A 20382-nucleotide genomic window follows, 5' to 3' on the forward strand; every position below is an offset into this window, starting at 1 on the left:
CCTGCACATACCTGCCTCTCCGCCTATAAAGTGAAGGGAACAGAATAGACTGCCTTCCAGAACTGAGACCAGATGTCCAGTGGGCTTAACTTCACCTGATTTGTTTTCCTCAATAATTAGGTAGTGTTTTCCTTCATGGGTTTGGAAACCAGCAAGAGGGCCTCAGGGCAGCCATTCCCTCTGCCCTTGTCCACTGCTGACTAAGACAAGAGGGTGCATGGCAAACAGGCAATGACGGCTCCTGAAATGTACAAACTGCAAGACACCTGTCCAGGTAACCAGCAGGCCACGTGCATCACCTGGCCACAAAATCCCTGTGAGAAGGCAGCCCAGTCTGCGATCTCCTATCTCCCATATAACCCTCCCGGAATCAGCTCTTTACGATGACATCTGGTGAGGTAGTTTATCAGAATAATGTTCTTGCCATGTTTTGGCTTTGTCTGTCCATTTATGTGCATCCTCTACAGTGGTTTCAAGAGTAACAGGGTCACTAGTCTGGCTTGTGACATTCCATCATCTAACAGAAACTTCAGCATACCACGGGAAGTTTGCCCATCCCAAGGCAAATTTCTCACACACTATCTGTTGAATCATGCAGGTAGACAGGATCCCTTCCCTATATATCTATGTGAAAACATCCCACTTCTCTGCTGCCTTGTTAAAATTAATAAGGGTAAGATAAAGAAAAAAAGTAATGAGTTCTATGATTTTTTTTTCCATCAAGAAAACTCTTGTTGAATGATGTATTTAAGTACTACAACATTTTTATACCTTAGCGGTAACATTTAAATATAAAGTAGTGGTTCAGAATAAATCCAGGAATTACAAAACATTTGTTACTGCAAGCAATTTTAATACAAAAGTGTGTCTTGTTTTTAAACAGTTCATTGGTAGAGCTTCAGTTTCTGCCTCAATTAAAACCAATTGAGATAATCACACAGCAACGTGGTCGGAGCTGACAAGGAACAGCAGCTAAAAAACAGGAGCCCCAGACAGCCCCTCTGTGGTCATTGGGTCAGCTGACTTTATTACACACAAAGAAAGACGGAAGCAAATGGGACTGGTGAACAGGTGTGCTGGTGAACTCCATTAAAGGATGAGCAAGTATTTGTCTTAGGTCCACATTTCTAAATGGGCTTATGGAATTCATTCCTCAGTTTATGGGAGGTTGATCGACCATTTAAATAAATAGGAAAAAAAGCAGATAAACAAATCTGCAATTCACAGTGCCACCAAGGAGTCCCCCTCACCGGGGCCTGGAACCTGGTGAGCACAGGAGTCATTGAGGGCTAGGTTGGATAGTTAGTTACAAATCAGTTTAAAAACCCCAATATTCTGAAGTTTCCTTTTACCCCTGAATCCTAGCAGCTATGTGCCCTTTAACACCCAGTACTGAGACATTATTTTAAGACAGTATTGCAATGAACGCTTTGCTGTATCATGTGCAAAAGCTATCTAGATGAGGTTCTGTCTCTTCAGCTAGAATTACACAACAGTAAAACAATGGAAATGCAATCTTAAGTGTCCTCTCCTTAATTCTTGTTAACTGAGGTGTCTGTGATTTAGAAAGAAGAGTTCCTTAAACATTGCGGAATTCTTATTTTTTTAATATAATTTATCTTGCTGATATAGCAAGTCAAGTTTATAAAGAAGATGCATTTAGGAATAATCCTAAAAGATAAAGCAGGTTTACAACCCTGCACCACATGAAACCCTATTTAGAGGCTTTTCTTTTTAATACACATTTGCATCTTGACCTTTTGTTTTCCTCAAATATTTCATCTCTGGGCCCTATCTGTTACAGGGTTACCAGGAGGCAAATTTTATCTACATAAATATTCACATGAAAATAGTAACTTACAAAAAGGAAAAAAAAATAAGGCAGCTTCATAACACAATTATTCTTTTACAATTTTAACAATATAACTTCTCCCATTCAGAATAAATATACACCCAATGTATGGAGCAGGATTCAAAGTGGACAGTGGTGTGGGGTGCTTGTACAGTGTTATCGCTTGGGACCTGAAGTCCTGGGGGAGGCAGTGGTGGTCTTCTTAGACATGGTTGGGATTTTGGAAGGTTTGGTGAGCCCTCTTCTGGAGCTGCCCTGGCCCCCTGCAGCACTGCTCTCAGAAGTATCTGAACAAGCTGACTGCGTCTCTAGAAGGTCAAAGTCAGAGGCGTCACTTCCTCGACGGCTGCTGGCTCGACTGCCGGCCCGACTGCCAGCCCGACTCCCAGGACGGCTGGCAGACTTCTTAGGGTCTGGAATTTAAGAATCAAGCAGGAGACTTATTAATGGACAAACACTGAAATGGAAACACAAGTGACCGGGGGCTGCAGCTAATAGCTCTTGATTTGCTGCATGGTCTTGGGGAAAATCACAGCCATTCTGGATCCACACTTCATCATGACAGCAGGAGCTGAGCTTTTCTGGTTTGTAAGGCTACCTACTTGATCCTGATGAGGAGCAGAAAGCAGGTGCTGTCCGCAGCTGGACCACCTTTCAAAGCTGCTCGATCACCACCGCATGGGTGGGGAGCTGATGAGGTTGTAGTGTATGTGAGCAGATGGTAAATGGAGGTGCAGGTGGGGAGGGACGAGTTTCAGGTTCCCAGGAGGAGTAGCAGTCAGCCAGCTCCACTTTCCCAGTTTACCAGTAGCCATAAAAGACATGGCAAACTGGGCAAGTTACTAACAAGCAGCTTGCTTTAGTTCAGGCTGGCCCTTCCTTTTACTCAACTGCAATCATTAATGATCCAGGACAAGGGCTGTATTGTTTAGTGTAGGAGGACAGTTTGTTGCGGTGACACGAAAAAAAGCAATGGCTGCCTAACAAGCTTAAATGCTCTTCCAGCAATGGCTCCTGAGAGGCCGCTGGGTTAGCCCTCCCTCCCTCCGGCCCTCACCCATGCATGTGCTCACCTGCCCGGTTGGTTTTGGCACCTGTGGACGCTGGGGAGGAGCTATTGCTGGTGTCACCAGCAAGAGATGTTCGGCTAGAGTGAAAAGTCGGTGTTGGTCGCTTCAGCTTGCTGCCTGATGATGAGAGAGCCTTAAAAATAACAAAAGGTCATATTCAGTTTACAATCTTTGATAGGGATGTAATTGAATTGTCAATTTAAAAGGCTTTTTATAGATAACCATTTGAAAAAGCAAATTAAAAAGTCCAGGAAAACAAAGATTTATTTACAAAATGTCCTAGATCATGGATTTTTTTTTTTTAATATTCTCAAAAAGAAGTTGTTAGGGTCCAATTGAAGCTTCAGAGTGTCTTCTAATGTCTCTCATCCCCCTAGGAATGGTGACCTCCCAGTGGCTGTTATACTGCTGATACACTGCCCCTAGGGATGTGACATCTTCTGGTAGTGAGCTACTCTGGCTACAAATGAATACAGTGATGAGTTATAAGAAGATAAATCCAAACACCTCTATGTACCAATGTGCTGGGGCAGCAATCTAAAGCAGCTGGACACCCACCCGCCACCATTAAGGACATGCAACAACTGTAGTCAAGATCTCTATGAGCCAGCCTGCATTCTCCCTCAGGAAATGAGGGATGAATCTTGCCTCTCCATTTCTATCACGTACTCTTCCTGTTCAGTGAACTGTCTGGGTCTCCTTGCTGTTTGCCCTAAACCCAGGAAAGTCTTGTCCACTGGCTCTTAACTGAGCCCACACTGTCACTGTACAATAATCTCCCTCCCCAAATACATGTACAGCTTAGACCATGTACTTCAGGGGCTATGTGGAGAGGGCACTCTTTTGTCAGAGACGCCTCACCTTTCAGTACCACTTGAAGTGTTCTGCTTCTGTGTTTCCAGTTTTAGGGATAGTATTGCATTGCCTGACATCTCTATCTGCGTATTGCAGCTGTTCCAAATTAAAGCATTAATTTCATAGAGGGAAGAATTTTCATGTTATTGGTGCACCCTCACACCTTACCACCTAAAACCATGTGGCAGAAAGAGAGGACACTATATGACCTTGCTGAATAACAATGCATAGAAGCATGTCTTAACCTGAAGGAGTTGCATTTCATTACTGCTGCTACTGGGAGGAGCTGTATTTCCTTATGTGATGCTTTTTAATATCATAGATTTAATGTAGAGAAAGCAAATTTTAAAGACTGATTTAAAATATTACTTAAAACATGGAATATAGTTCCAGTTTCTCTTTGAAGTAAGTTGGGTAAGTTGTTTTCCAGAACCTTTAAGATGCTTACATAGATAGTAGAGTAAAGCAGCCTATCAATTGTGCAGGTTGGATTTCTTCATGACGGAAAAAGCAAAAGCGACAGGAAGTGATTAACACTCAAGCAGGGACTCTCCTAGTCACCCAGGAGGAGGAGCACCAGTTCCAAGAGCTACCCTAACCTTGAGCACTGCTGCCTGAGTACACAGCTCTGGAGCCTCTGGGCTGGGGCTCTAAGTTAGGGCCTGGCCTGGCCACAGGTCATCAATGAGTAAAGAACTTGAAATAAAAGATTACATTGTAAAGTAAAACAAAAAGGTCATCTCTCAGAGTCATATGCAATCTGTGTCACAGAGGGAAAAAGCAAGGGCAAGCTGAGTCTTGGGTTCTTCAGCAAGAATGCTGGCAGTGGGACGAGTCCAAAGTTGTGAGTTCATTCACAGCCACTGTGAGTGCATCCACAGCCACTGGCTTCCGTGCCCTGAGTTCTCCAGCTGAAGTATTGCCTGACTGAGGGCAACTGTGCTTAGAGGTGAGAACCCAACGGTCCCTGCAGGGGCTCAGACATGCCAAGGAGGCTGCTGTCAGACAAGCCTCTCTGCCCGGGTTTTGTTTCAGTTTTCTTTTCCTCTTTTGAGACAGGCTCTGAATACACAGCCCACGTGGCCTTGATGCTATGACACACTGCCTCAGTCTCCCGAGTGCTACATTATAGGCGTGTGCCACAATACCAGCTAGGTTTTGTTTCTCTAACACTGGTCTTCCAAAGTGTTAAGGTATTTTAATGGCTGCATCTGGACATGCTCAACTGTTGGGATGTGCATTCAAGTCAAAGCTGTAGAAATCCAGGTGTCTAGGCCAGGAGCCAAGAAGGTGGAACTGAAGCCCCAGAGCAGTGATCATTAGCAGGGAAACTGTGCTTGGTTGAAATAGATAGCACCCATGCCTTGAACCAATGTGGCAGCACCAACCACCCTGGGGAGGGGTCTGGCACATCATCCTCTTGTTCTAAACACATAGAACATTGGTGAACATGCGCTGTAGATTAGTTTCAAGTGTTTGTAACTCGTCTGGGAAGCTTATATTTGGAGACTCCAAGATACCTAATTACAAGTAATATTAACAAATGATAGCCAGGAATGACTGTCAACCAATCATCCTGAACAAATGTCATGCTAAATACTTGTAAAGTTGTTAAACAATCTTGTTTTAGGCATCTCTTATTCATCTCCAATTTTGGTAAGTCCGAGTTAGAAACTCCTGAAAACTTGACCACCTTGATCCATCAGCTGTGTCAGCAAGCACCCAGAGATGGAAGGGATACTGGGCCCGTGTCACGTTCTTGGCATGAGTGGGGGCCTCTTCGTGACCACGCTCACTCAGCAAAGCCATACTCTACCTCAGGGCTGAGGAGCTGGAGGTCAGGACAATGGCTGTCCTTGACAGCTTTACTGTTTATCAACCAGGGTTTGTCATAGCATCGAGAGAACTGAAGTGGAGTCTGTGAAACAGAGATCCAAAGGCAAGGGCGGGAACAATTGAAGATGGAACAGAACGGGTATTAAATAGGGAACAGAAAAAAAAAAGACACTAAATTTTAAAGAAACAGAAAACAAATAAAATACACATAAGTCTGATGAGCCGAGCCGCAGCAGGTAGAAGGGTATCTCGTGGCTGGAGCCCACTGTGCAGCTCCTCTGCCAGCTCCTCTGCATGGACAGAACCTGGGCTTTCCATGCCAGTAACCCTAACTCTGGACAAACTCAAACTCCTCAACCTGGGAGTAGGAAGACAGCACTGTTTCGGATGTAACCAGCCTGAACAGGCATTTTACTAATCACCTCAATGGTGGCCATCTGTGCACTCTGGGGTCTGGGCAGAGCTGCTCTGTGTGTTTTTATGTTCTTTTTCCTACCAGTCTTTTCAGAGGCTGCCCATCAATGAATATCTACCAAGATGGGAATAAGGAAGGACAACATAAAGGAGGTACACACATACCTTGGTCCCGCTGGCTGGGGTGGCTGGAGAAGAAGGCATGGACGTACAGCTGTGGTTACTCTGACTAGCACTTGAGCTGGAGCGGGTAGGAGAAGCTGCCCGGGAAGATGGTTTGGATCTTCGACCCCGTGACCGGAATGGAGTCATCCCCTGAGATGCCCCTTCTGGCAGGATGAATTTCTCCCTAAGTTCTATATTAGTTCTGCCTCGTGCTAAGAGAGAACAAACAAATGCACGCATGTTGTCAATTATTAAAACTGCATCTTGGATGGTTACACAGATGCTTGACCCCATGCTAACAGCAGGCTGTGCATAGGTCTACACCACCTATGGATTCTTCAAGACCAGCTGTCATGCTCTGACCCAAAGCTGACACACTGGCTAAGACCCTAGCTTGCTATAACAAGCAAGCCTGTAACAGAGGACTATCCACTCTGCTGCCATGTCCGGGTTTTGCTGCTGTCCCCTGGGCCAAGCAACTGTAGCTGCTCAAGTAGACACAGGTGCAACAGGACACAAGCCTCTGACCTTAAACTATTTCTCTCTCATAGACATGTTTACTTTTTTGCTAAAATTTTGCAGGATATATGGTAATAATATAGTGGAGAAAAGCACATAATGAAATCAAGACGCTTCCATGTAAATTCTGTCAATAACAACTCTAAGGCAACAGGATCAGGAAGCCAGGATAGTAAGGATGGAGACAGTCTAAGAAGTAAACATGTAGGGAGAGAGAAAGATCAAGACCATGCACAAAACTGTGAGTGAGAATTTGTTAAGTAAAATGCTGAAAGCAGTAGGAAGCTGAAGGAACAACTTCAAGAAGGAGAAAGGTCGCAGTGGAAGACTCTAGAGCTGTACTGAAGGCCGAGTAAGTGCTGGCTCCTGGCTTTCTGGAGCTATGAGACCAGAATGTAAAATATGTATTTTTAGTCAGAGACATCAAGTACAGCCAGAACAAATGTTAATGTAAAAGACACTGCTAACTTAAAAGAAGTACTTCCTGGGGAACAGAGTCTTTGGTTTCTCAGTGACAGTGCTCTGCAGTAACCATGAAACTGTTCATCCACTCCAGACTGCAGAGGGTGGTGGAGCCCTGAGTGACCATTTGACGGTTTCCTTCTAAACAAGCTGCCTGAGAAACAGCAGGGGACATAAGAGGAAACTCTACAAGTTGCAACTAGTTGTGGACAACACATTTAACGTGTTTTACAGAGGGCTATAGGCAGGTGGTAGCACAAGCCAAGCCACTTCACAAGCTGATGCAGGGAGGGTCTTTCAGCCCCTGAGTTTGAGACTAGCTTGGGCAAAAAGAGCAAAATTCTAACTCAACACACACACACACACACATACACACACACACTAAAGAGGACTACCTGTAATAATGGAATGATAAGATTATGTTCCTCCCACAGTAGAATGATACAGTATTATCACATGAAATACTATTTTTGTTTTCATTAGCATCTCTGTCTTGTTAGACAAAGGATGGAAGCACCCACACAGACTGGTCAAGCTACAGAAGGGGTGGCCGGTCTCCCACCTTAACTCTTCTCTTTTAGGCATTCCTGGCTGTCTCTTTATGGCATTACCCACATCATCTTGTTTCCATTACTCCATGACATTTGCTGGGTAAAGGTCTACTTCATAAGAGGACTTTTTTTGAAAATCTCAGAAAGGATAAAAATCACAGGAAAGTTGGCTTGGAGAGCTGGTTCCATGAGCATGAGCTCCAGAAGCCATGATTTGGAGTTCACTGGTTAGTCAGTCTTAGCCAATAGCAACTCCAGGTTCAGTGAGAGTAATGATTGAGGCAGAAATCCCAACACCAACCTCTGGCTTTTACAAGTTTTAGCACAGGAGCAGTCTTCCTTTGTCAAGAACAAGAGTTGCTCACTCTCACTCACAAAGTATTAATTAACATACTGGCATGTCTTTATTTCCTTGAACAACTGTATATATACTTTTTATACAAAGATCAGTAATATTCTTCCATTTCCCGCATGTCCTATGTTAAACTTCAGTTAACTGTAAAGTATAATTTCATCATATATTGATCAGTTTACAGTTAGATGTTGAACTTCTAATTTGTTTGTATTTTTAAAAATACTGTATCGCCGAATGCTATGACATCTTTGAAAATACTCTTGTATATATCCTGATTTTTCCTTAGGATAAATTTCTACAAGTAGCTGTGATACAGGAGGGAGGAACATTTACTTTAGTGGTGTAACAGCATGTAAGTTGTCTGTGCTCCTTAAGTAACACTGTTCTATGGGTACACATATACACACAAATACCCTCCCCCCCAGAGTCGTAAGATTGCTTTTAGATTTATGTGTATGAGTGACTTGTCTGCATGTATGTGTACATACCAGTGTACCAAATACCTGGAGGTCAGAAGAGGGCATGGAATCCCCAAGAAACAGAGTTATGGATGGCCGTAGGGGGGCAGATGGGGTTCTGGGAACTGAATTAGGTATGCCCTCTGTAAGAGCAACTCTTGAGAGCTGGCTCAGCTCCTTATTTGTTTGTTTGTTTTTCAAGACAGGGTTTCTCTATGTAACAGCCCTGGTTGTTATTTTATATTTTATGTACATGTGAAGGCTGGAGAGATGGCTCAGTGGTTAGGAGCACCGACTGCTTTTCCAAAGGTCCTGAGTTCAAATCCCAGCGACCACATGGTGGCTCACAACCATCGGTAACAAGGTCTGATGCCCTCTTCTGGAGTGTCTGAAGACAGCTACAGTGTATGTGCATGTGAAGAGAGGGAGGGAAGGAGGGAGAGAGAGAACATATATATGTATATATGAGTGCAGGTACTCACAGAGCTAGAGGAGGCAGTTTTGTTTGTTTGTTTGTTTTATTTGGTTTTTTCGAGACAGGGTTTCTCTGTGTAGCCCTGGCTGTCCTGGAACTCACTCTGTAGACCAGGCTGGCCTCAAACTCAGAAATCTGCCTGTCTCTGCCTCCCAAGTGCTGGGATTAAAGGCGTGTGCCACCACCACCCAGTAGAGAAGGCAGTTTTAAATCTTGTGATGTGTGTATTGGGAACTGAACTCTGGTCCTCTGAAAGAGGATTATATACTCTTTGCTTCTGACCCAGTCATTTCTCCAGTCCCCAAACCATCTTTTAAATTTCTACAAATAAAGATTCCCAGATTTTTGCTATCCCAGAAGTATTAACACCAATTCGCACATACATACTTTTTTTTTCCAGGAAACTATACAAATGGCAAACCTTTAAAACCTACACAGTATATTAGGCACAGGTATACCCATTTTTAAAAAGCAGGAACATGAATAAAATTTAATTAATTTACTTATTTTGTGTATGTGTAAGCCAGGGGACAATTTTGGGAGTTAGTTCTCTTCTTCCACTATGTGGTGGGTTCAGTCATCAGGCCTGGCAGCAAGTGCCTTTACACACAGATCTAGCTCATCTCAGTAGGCCTAGAAACACTGTATTTGTCTCCATCTAAAGCATTATGTATGGTCTCCTTTGCAAACAAGTGAAGTAAAGAAACAAGAAGAAACAAACAAAACCCTCTGGTAGCATCAGGAAACTATATAAACAGCAAACCTACCTAGTGGAATATTATTTTATCTATCTATCTCATCTATTTTTTGATGAAGGGTCTTACTATGTAGCCCAGGTTATAATTCTTGATCCTCCAGATTTTGCCTTAAATAGCTGGGATTATAGGCAGATGCTACCAGGCCTAGCAAGTGACCTGTCTTCTTGACGCTCACGTCCCTCCAGCTCACTGCCCTTGGGTGTCTACTTGTGGCACTGTTTTCATGCAACAAGAAAGTCCACTGACAGCAGTTACTGGAAGCTGTTGGTGAATTCTATTTCAGCCAATGGACAGAAACTGATTGCTGAGCTCCAAGGCATTCTTGGAGAGTTGGGGCATCTTACCTTGCTCTGAAGGATGAAGAAGAGGGATACTAAAACCCACAGAAAATAGCTACGCAGTTGCCCTCCCAAATCTCCTTGGAGCGCCAATTGTTACAGAGTAAGATAAAGATAAGCAGGCAGTGTTCTCGCCAGCCAGCAGCATAATATATACTTGTGAACAGAGCAGGCAGCAGACAAGCAGGCAACCAAGGGTTAAAATGCCACATGCAGCATCGCTGTTGCTTGGTCTGACTTGACACACTGCACGAAAAATGTGACCACAACAATTTATAGTACTTTTTGTTGTTGTTGTTGTTCTTACAGAGATAAGGTTAAAAAGATGTGTATTGCTCCTTATTTAAAACAGCGAAAAAACTTAAACTAACGATACTGGTTTATGATATGATTAAATATTAAAATTGACTAACTCCTTTTAGCATTTAATCAGAAAAGGTATTGTCAAACCTAAATTTAAAAACTTCGGATTGGAATGATTATTGCTTATCTATTATTTTGGCTTGATGGAGTAAGTGCAGAATGAATTAAATTTATAGATACCCCAGCACTCATGTGAGAACTACATACCCTTTGGGTCTCTCTAAATCCTTCAGAATAAAACAAACAAACAAACAAAAAAAAAACAAAACAAAATAAATCACGCACTGCTTAAGAGCCTAGCTGGTTCTAACTTCAATCGTTGCCCGGTTAACCCATCAAGTTATTTAAATTTCCATACCTCAAGTTCCTACTCTATAAAATGGAGATAACAGAATCTATACCTCTTAAAATGGATATGAGATGCAAATGTGTTATTTTTAAAGTGCTTATGTAGAGGTAATTATTAAGTAGGATTCAAATTTTGTGGATACCAACCCAATAGAAACATTTTATACCTTGCTGACATGGAATTGTTGGAAAAGCAATGGTTTGGCTATTTTGAGCATTCACCAAGGCAGCAGATATCACAGAGCCAAGAGATGTTACAGTTTAAGCAAAGCCATTCTCAAAGGACCAGGGTGTAGGGGAAGAGGGACAAAGCATAAAAGCCAACCTATGGGAGACTGACTGGAAATTGAAGAGCTGGAATCAGAGCGCTTTATTTTACTCCCAGGATGATGAACTGGAATAAAAAAGATGTAAACACACAGACAGAGACAGAGCAGGAACCACGGAGACTAGTCAAGGAAGACAAAACAGCCGGGCTTTCCTCACAGGAAAGAGGACTGGTTGTGGCTGGGCTGGATGAGGCAGCTGGGATTTGGCCATTTGTCCCCTGCTGCAGCTGTAGCTACTATTTGCTTAAGCTACGCTGATGGTCTTCTGCTGCCTGGGGGTGGTGGCTGGCATAAGCCCTTCAGCTTCCCCCTACTTAGAACAGTCACTGGTCCTATGCATGGTAGTGGCTTAGCATGCTCTGAGGCTCTATGGAAGAGAAGCTTGGAAATATACACAAGGCTTCAGTCTAGGTTAGCACTAATGTCACACCCTAAATGTAATGTCACACCAATACATTCTTTTTATGTTTTGGAGACAGGTGTTCACTCTATCCTTGATCTTGCTATGAACCCAAGGATGACTTTGAACTCCTTATCTCCTGCCTCTACCTCCCAAATGTGAGAACCTAGAGACATCAAAAATTCTTAATTCTCATTCCTTTGTTCTTCCCTGACAGCATTAGCTTCTTCAGATTTTTGTACCTGAAGCCCCAGGTTCTAATCTGTGATGGGTGGGATGATATCAGACGCCTTAACAAGACAAAAATCAGAAAGATCCTCCTTCAATGCTTCCTTGGAAATCGGCATGGGCTGATACTACACCCTATCGTGTCACCCATGGTAGGTGCTTCCTTACCTCGGCAGGGATCGTTTTTCACTAGAAACTCATCCAGAGCCATCCATCCTCCACCAACTCGGACCATCACAGTGCTGCGCAGAATACGGACCAGCCGCAACTGCTGCGAATCTCCAAACTAGAATCAAGGAGAAACTCAGTTAATGAGAACACCTTAGTGTACACTTACAAACCCCAAACCCCTAGAAAGCAGACTGTATTCAGGAATGACATGATAGTGGGAGGAATTCTGAACTCGATTTTGTATTTTTAGATGGACATAAAAAGGTTAGCTGTGAAGCAATGCTGTAAAATCTCTCCACTGAGGGGAGGCTCTTGTCTCCCGACAGCCACTCCGACTCCTGTACCAAGGGTAAGGGAGGAGAGAGAGGCTTGGATTTGTTCACTTGGATTCTTGTGAAGATCTGCCCAGTGAGCACACAGCATTGTTATTTTTATCTCCTTAAAGAAAGGGGGTCAACTTCTGAATACAGTGTGCTGGAGAGTTAAATGGACCCTAGTGAACACTAAGTCAAGCATTAAAGAAACTCTTGCGAAGCATCCTCATTCCAAGCTTTACAAGCTTAGGAAAAACTGTGGTTCTCTTCATCCAGTCCTTAGGAGTATACCCTAAATGTTCTGATTGTGATGTCACCAAGAGAAAACGTCAAGTTGAGCAAATGATTAGATAGAATTAAAATTTAGTTGAAGAAACAGAAGTTTTAATCTCTTATCATGATTAGAAACAGTTCAATAATTATTCTGGACCTTAGAACAAATATGATAAGCTTTTTATTGTCTCCATTCCTAATTGCCTACTTCCCAGTTCTACCTTAACAGTTGGAGCTTCCCTTTGTAATAATTGTCCTTTCTCCCAAATGAAGAGGCAACAAAAGAGAAGCATACCAAGATTCCAAAACAAACACCAACCCAAACATTAAAGAAATGGAATTCCTAAGGTTATTAAGGAGAATGTTTGGTGTGGGGAGGTAAAGAGAAGGACTTAACCTCTTAATTAGGATTTTGTTTTGTTTTGTTTTTTTGAAGACAGGATTTCTCTGTATAGCCCTGGCTATCCTGGAACTCACTCTGTAGGCCAGGCTGGCCTCAATCTCAGAAATCTGCTTGCCTCTGCCTCCCAAGTGCTAGGATTAAAAGGCATCTCCCAAGTGTTGGGATTAAAGGCATGCGCCACCACTGCCAGGCTAGGATTTTCAAAGTTATAGGAGAATCATAACTTTGAAACAGGGAGAAAAACTGAAATTGCAAGAAAGGATGTTTGAGGAGGATACACAATTGCCCTCCTTAGGATTCTTCCACTGACTGACTCAAATGCACTATGTGCAAAGGAAGAGGTCTGGAAGGTGCTTTTTCTTCCCTTCCCAATTACTTCAAAAATTAAACAGTCTAACACCATTGTCTCATACAGCATTTAAATGTGTACACAAGTGGCCAGACTGACACAGTGGAGCAGTGGCAGCCCTTCTCCCAGCTGCACGGAAAGAGACTTTCTGGGAAGGAAGCTATTCCCTGCCTTGGAGGGAGAAAACAGATGCTGGGATGACTGATGTGCCACGAGTGACCTGAGTCACTATTTTGGGTTTTCTCTGGATAGGTAAGGACCTGCATGACTCCCAGAGTCAAAAAGTAAAGAGTGGTCTAGGTTACTTTCTTCTTAAAAGTCTGCACCCTACTGTTTCTTATCCACTGATCTAATGGTTGCTTTTCCTTAATATCGCCCCAAAGCTGTCTGAAGGATTCTAATCTGTTTTTTGTTGAGCTGCAGAAATCCAAAGGTGGCACTCCAGGTGGTGGGAGGGAAGGCCCCATAGCTTAGAGGCCTGTAGAACAAGCCTGTGGGAGAGCCAGAGAACTCAGAGGCAGAGTTCTTTCTCTCACAGGAACTTAGGTTCTTGTGACATTAACTATATGAATGTGACATGTGCCCCCGAGGCCTCCAATACCACATATACAAAATGGACTTCATAATTCTACTCACAGTATTAGAATGATTCATCAAATCCTCCCCAGGTCAACGGAGCAGTAGAGGAGGTGTTAGTGTCCCATCAGAGGGACCCCAGTAGGTACAGTCATCAGGAGGGAGGCATGCTGGGCACTGACTAGCTGTAGTATGGGAACAGACTCTACGGGTGTGTAATGCAAGTGCTCTATCACTAAGATATACTACTAAACTTTATTTTCAAAAATTGAGACAGGGACTTGTTAATTTTCCAAAGGTGTGTTCAAACTTGCCTCCCAAGGAGCTAGGAGCAGGTATAAGAAGTTATCGTGCATAGCTTATGATGGTTACTTAAAGCCAACCTGACTGCTCTCAGCTTTACACTTCCTAGCCTTTGTTCTTCCATCTGGCCCAGAATATTACTGCAGTTAGTAATTACTGGAGTAGCTAAAATTTAACATCGATTGAGGACTTCAAATTAACTCTTAGTGTTTCTAACTTTCTGATAGACAGATTGATTTTACTCATGCAACTTCCTTCCACATTTGAGAAACAGCACCCAAGACCCCTCAAGAAATCTCAAAGGTTAGAGTTGCCAAGTGGAGTCTAGACTTCCCTCTAATTCGGGTGCATTTTATTTGGACTGGTTGGCTATAAACTGAAAATGTTAGGCAGAAGTCAATTATGCTTTCCATACGTCTCAGACATCTTCGTAAATACCTGTATCTATTAAGTTAGTTCTTAGATAATATTAAGATTATTCAGGGTTTCTGACAAGTATACATTACAAAATTTCTTTTAACTATTAAAAGACTGGTAATGAAACAGAACCGTGCCAATAGTATTCTGACCCTGAATACAAAGTGTAAGGCTGTGTCTTTACAGGTGAAATGGGCTGATGTCAGAGCCTCAATTTTCCCTGAGTCATAACAGTTATAACTCAGTACAGTGTAATATCATTGCCTTTAGCTAGCCCAATTTGGAATGACAAATTTCATTTTGTTGTTGTTGTTTTTTTTTTAAATACAAAACTCTTTTTGCTGATTAAAATAGCTTTGTAATAAGTCTGCTAGTAGTTTCTCCACTTGGCAAGACAACCCGATGTGACCCAGGCATGCTTCCAATTGTGACCTTTCCCCAAAGCAAAGAACAGGCAACATCAGCTACAAAGACCACATCCACCAAGAAGGACATTGCAAGGCACACTGTACCTGATTGCCGAGGAAGAACTACAGACAGTAAGAATAAAGGATGCAGGGAAAAAAGAGAACATTTTTGTCAAATTAAAACTAAAACACAACAATTTTATCACATTACCAGTCTAAGTACACACAGACCACATTCTTCCTGGGCATCTGCCATAGGGTGATGATCTTACAAAGCCTGAAAATGGCCATCTAAATATTCTAAATATTCTATAAATGGCCAACCACAGAGTTTTTTTCTTAAAATTTCAGGGTCCCTTGAGAAGCTGACGGATATAGTTTAGGAGTACTGGTTTATGTCTCTACTACATCCCTGACTCTAGTCCCAAGAGAAGCTAAAATTTAAGAATAGTTTCCTGTTACTTCTGTTCATACCTAACAAGCCTTTCCAGGGAAGATCACTGAGCCTGGCTTTCAAGTGCATGTAGGTCCCAGCTGTAGCCCAGCTCAGCACAGGAACACTAACATGTTGGGGCTTTGACGAATAGTCTTCTATAAGCATGGGAGCCATTTAGGCTCACAATGACCAATTCTTGTGGATAAACCATCACTCTTTTTTTAAATGGAAAAAAAAATTAAAACAGAACCCAAAACCCAAACAAACAAAAAGAAAAAAGAAAAGAAAATGTGTATGGGCACAAATATACCAGAAGACAACAATTTTGGGGTGTATGTTTCTTCTTTTACCATACGGGCTCTAGGACTTGAATTAGGTTGTCAGGCTTGGTGGCAAGCACCTTTATATACTGAACCATCATCCCCAGCATCCTGATCACTACTTTTGAAAAAAATCTGAGACATTTTTGTGATATGGCCTTGGTTAGCTACAACTCACTATGTAGAGTTCTTGAATTTGCAATGGGATTACAGAGTACCAGACTGCTTCACGAGTCCTTCAATAAGACTGTTCCTGAAGGCACCTTACCTTCATTCCCTAAGGACTTTGCTCAGCAGTGAGATGAGGGCTATAAAATATTTTCTACCATGTCAACTATAAGCTACAGTCTACCTGGATAATGGTAGCTTTTCAGATGGAACTAAACAGGGCATGAAACTTGACCCCTAGGGATGAAGGTCTGGGTTCTGGGCCTCTGGAGGCAGCAGGGGTAAAAAGGCAGCATGAGCTAGTCTACTGTGAGTCAGGATGACCCAGAGGCAATGACCTCCACAAATGGTTGGCTTTTCTCTTCCTTACCCGGTATTTATTCTCTCCAATCTGTTCCACTTGGAATCTTTTTGCACACTTGCACTGAGCCACTTGTCTTGTGACCTGTTGGTTGATAAAGCAAGAATGTAAGAGCAGAGAAGAGCTATTTGTTTTAAGATGTAAACAGGGAGGCTACTCATTATATTTTAAACATTTTGCCTTTTTCTTTTGGAAACAAGATCTCATTCTCAGGCCCTGGCTGTCTTGTTCTTGCAATATAAACTAGCCTGGTCCCCAACTGAGAGAGAGATGCCTGCCTTTGCCCTCGCCCAGTTGCTGGAATTAAAGGCATGTGCCTGGTTCATTTTAGGCTTTTAATACATGCATTTATCTTTTATTTGAAATACCCATAACCCTACTTGTGATAAGATATACTGAGAAAAAAAGTGCCAGATGAGAAAAAGGCTTCATCACTGCTTCACACTTCTTCAGAGGGAAGTGCTAATATAGATCTATCAAAATAAATGACCAATAAAAGTAAATTATGAACTGAGCAAAATTTCTACCTAGAAGCCTGAAATTCCCAAGAAATCAATCTCTTTCCATATTTATGTGGCTCCAGGGATTAAATTCAGGTCATCAGGCTTGCATGGCAAATACTTTTTCTCACCGAGCCACCTCAACAGCCCCATGAGTTCACCCCTTTATGCTGCATCTGAAGCCCCTCCATGGACTGCACAGCACTGCAGACCTGACTAGGGGAGTTGGACCCATGCTCTAGACCAAGCTAGAACTCAGTAGTCAAAGGCTCCTAGAGCTTGTTGAAACAGCATCCAAAGGCTAACCTGAAACATTAACTCTAAGTGATTGCTTCCCAAGATGATTCACATGTCCACATTCAGGCTACAGTCAAAATACACTGTTCTAAATTCCCCATACCTCATCTTCAATCTTATCTGCATCAGTTGTTGGTCGATAGGCATCCTTGTTGGGATGTAAGGCAGCCACAAATTCATAGTAATCAATGTAGCCATCCCCATCTCTGTCAAAAATGTCAGCCACAGCTGTCATCTCTAACTTGGTGGTAGGGAACTCTGGGAAAAGAAAACACGATTTGAAACACTAAAATACATGTGAGGAATGTATTACAAAGTATGGAGCAGAGACTGAAGGAAAGGCCATCCAGAGACTGCCCCACCTGAGGATCCATCCCATATAGTCACCACACGCAGACACTATTGTGGATGACAACAAGTACTTGCTGATAGGAGCCTGATATAGTTGTCTCCTGGGAGGCTCTGCCAGAGCCTGAGAGATACACAGGTGGATGCTCTCAGCCAACCATTGGACTAAGCATGGTGTCCCCAATGGAGGAGTCAGAGAAAGAACTAAAGGAGCTAAAGGGGTTTGCAACCCCATAGGAAGAACAACAATATCATCCAACCAGATCTCCTAGAGCTCCCAGGGACTAAACCACCAACCAAAGAGTACACATGGACAGCCACATACATAGCAGAGGATGGCCTTGTCGAGCATCAATGGGAGGAGAGGCATTTGGTCCTGTGAAGGCTTGATGCCCCAGCGTAGGGGAACTCGAGAGTGGGGAGGTGGAAGTGGGTGGGTGGGTGGGGAAACACCCTCACAGAAGCAGGGGGAGGAGGGATGGGATAGGGGAAGGAGGGATGGGGTAGGGGGTTTGGGGGGGGAACTGGGAAAGGGGATAACATTTGAAATGTAAATAAAGAAAATATCCAAGGGGGAGAAAAAAAAAGAAAGAAAGAAATGCATGTGGCTGGTTGGAAATTATAAAAATATGCAAAGAAAAAGAATTATATCTTGGTGTTCTTTTTCTAAAAAACAACACATATCTACTCTGGAAAATTCAGTAGAAAATACATTTTAAATATACAAATCATTGGCTCAGTTGTAGAGGACCTAGGCTCAATCCCACCAATGGTGGTTCACAATAATCTACAGCTCCAGATCCTGGGGACCTGATGTCTTCTTGTGACCTCCAAGGGTGTTCAAGCATATAAACACATAGGCAAAGACCAAACAAAACCCTCAAACATAAAATATAGTGAATAAATCTAATTCTTAAAAAAGACACATCATTAAAAAGAAAAATGTACCAGCCAAGCATTAGTCAATTTTTAATATTTTACCAATAGACCCCTCCGCTTTTTCTTCTTTTGAGTCAGGGTCTCCTACAGCTCAGGCTGGCCAAGAATGACCCTCAAGTTCTGATCTCTTGCTACTACTTCCCAAGTGCTGGGATTAGATTTATACAAGCATAACCAGAATATAGAGTGCTAACGATCGAATCCAGGGCTTCAGAGCTGTATCTCCAGAGCCATACCACTCCCCCACCACCATTTTAAAAATAAAAACTCAGACTAAGAGACAGTAAGAAATATAATTAATATTAAAACATCTATAAAATTATCACTTATCTTAAGATTTATTTATGCTAGTATTGTTGTATGTTTAGAATGATGTCATTGCTCTAAAATAGTAGCCTGCCTGGCTGACTTTACAGTCATGTTTAAGCTCTTTTTATTCCTAGCAAAATGAGATTCTTCTGTCCAAGAAAACAGCATATTACATTCAGCAGGAAGCTTCTCCGGGTCTTAGCTCAGAAAGATGACTTTGCCAGAATGTTATAACTTCTACCAAGTATGAGGAATCTGGGTATGACCTTTGTGTGGAATAAAAATGTACTTACTAGATGCTAAAATGCCATCAATAAACTCCTGACGTGTTATCTTCCCATCCTGGTCCTTGTCAATACGCCGGAAGAAATCCATGACTCGAGATTTTTTGTGATTCATCCAACGCATATACTTTTTCCTCCAGACATCAAAGTCAAAATTGGCAAATTCCTTCAACTAGAAGGAAGTCAGAGGTACTGGTAAATCCTGCTGTTTTGGACCCAGAGCATAGCTAACTTCTCAGTCATTCAGTAAAGCCATGCAGGCCTTCTGGGGGTAGGGGCACCAACAATGTTATCTACATGTTGTCTCATTGTGGAAAGCACAATTTGCCTCCTTTACTTAAAGCCATGTTTGTTTAAACAAGCTGCAATGTAATGGAGGGGCAGGAGAGACAGTAACTGAAAACAACTCTGGAAGGTAAGGTGCACACAGAACAAGAACAGGGAAAGCCAGTCTTGCTTTCTCTTTGGACTTTCCCAAGGAACATCTACTTAGATGTAAGGGATGGATTCCATCTCAAAGAGAAGGTCTCAGCACCCTCTCTTATGCTGTATGGAAAGGCACACAGGACCCATATCAAGAGGCTCATGTTTCCCACCATCTTCTGAGATCTTAAAGATGGAGATGGAAAACATTAAGAATAAACCCTACATCCAAGCATGTTTCTTTGGAAACCAGAGGGAGCAAATGCTCACCCAACATCTGTATTAAATAGCTGACTGGTAGAAAGCAGGCATGTACAAAGGGGTTTTTAGCTACTTGAACCATGTTAATAATTCACACTCAAAATGACTTGAAGGCTCAACATTTTCCCCTTTGGTCTTTTAAACTTCAAAGTTGGGAGGAATGGTGGAGGGATGGGGAGAAGGCAGCAAGAACCAATGTGCTTAAAATGCAACTGACCTACGGAAGTAACAACAAAAACACAGAACACTCACTTCCGGGCATAGCTGCTTTGATATGCACAAATAAAAGAATATAAAAGATATTAGATGCTTATGTTAGGAAGGATGAAGTGCAGTACCATATAGCTTAAATACTGATACTTCACAACTGTCTTGCTTTTCATGATCTATTGAAGACTAATAAAGAAACAAGAATATAAAAAGTTGATTTTTGCTGGGTGTGACTGCACACACTTTTAATCCCAGCTCTTGGGAGGCAGAAGCAGGTGGGGATCTCTATGAGTTCAGGTCCAGATTGGTCTACGGAGGGAGTTCTAGGATGGCCAGGGCTCTGCTACACACACACACACACACACACACACACACATCCCTCAAAAAAATTGATTTTTCTTTAATAATTGTGATATACCTATCTATTTTATCTATGTATCTATCTCTTCATTTGACAGAATCACTAATCTTTTCTTTCTTTCTTTCTTAATTTTTCTCTCTCTTTTTTTTTGAGATAGCCCTGGCTGTCCTCTGTAG

General features: G+C 42.4%; 1 protein-coding gene across 22 annotated transcripts in view; it reads right to left on the reverse strand.

Annotated features, from left to right (window-relative positions):
- Positions 1-832: 832 nt before the first annotated feature.
- LOC116096585 (microtubule-actin cross-linking factor 1) overlaps positions 833-20382 on the reverse strand; it is a 353064-nt gene continuing 333514 nt past the window's right edge. For 18 of the 22 annotated variants that reach the window (XM_031378560.1, XM_031378576.1, XM_031378580.1 and 15 more), the window contains 9 exons: positions 18961-19123; positions 17175-17329; positions 16284-16358; positions 15095-15112; positions 11945-12062; positions 6193-6404; positions 5594-5695; positions 2926-3055; positions 833-2265 (listed from right to left, as the gene is read on the reverse strand). In XM_031378560.1, the coding sequence (XP_031234420.1) occupies positions 2009-2265; positions 2926-3055; positions 5594-5695; positions 6193-6404; positions 11945-12062; positions 15095-15112; positions 16284-16358; positions 17175-17329; positions 18961-19123 (1230 nt within the window). In that variant the 3' untranslated portion in view covers positions 833-2008. The remainder of the gene's footprint in view (positions 2266-2925; positions 3056-5593; positions 5696-6192; positions 6405-11944; positions 12063-15094; positions 15113-16283; positions 16359-17174; positions 17330-18960; positions 19124-20382) is intronic. The other 4 variants (XM_031378571.1, XM_031378579.1, XM_031378564.1 and 1 more) reach the window with 3 other exon arrangements.

The sequence above is a fragment of the Mastomys coucha genome, unplaced genomic scaffold (assembly GCF_008632895.1).
Source record: "Mastomys coucha isolate ucsf_1 unplaced genomic scaffold, UCSF_Mcou_1 pScaffold18, whole genome shotgun sequence".
Classification (NCBI taxonomy): Eukaryota; Metazoa; Chordata; class Mammalia; order Rodentia; family Muridae; genus Mastomys; species Mastomys coucha.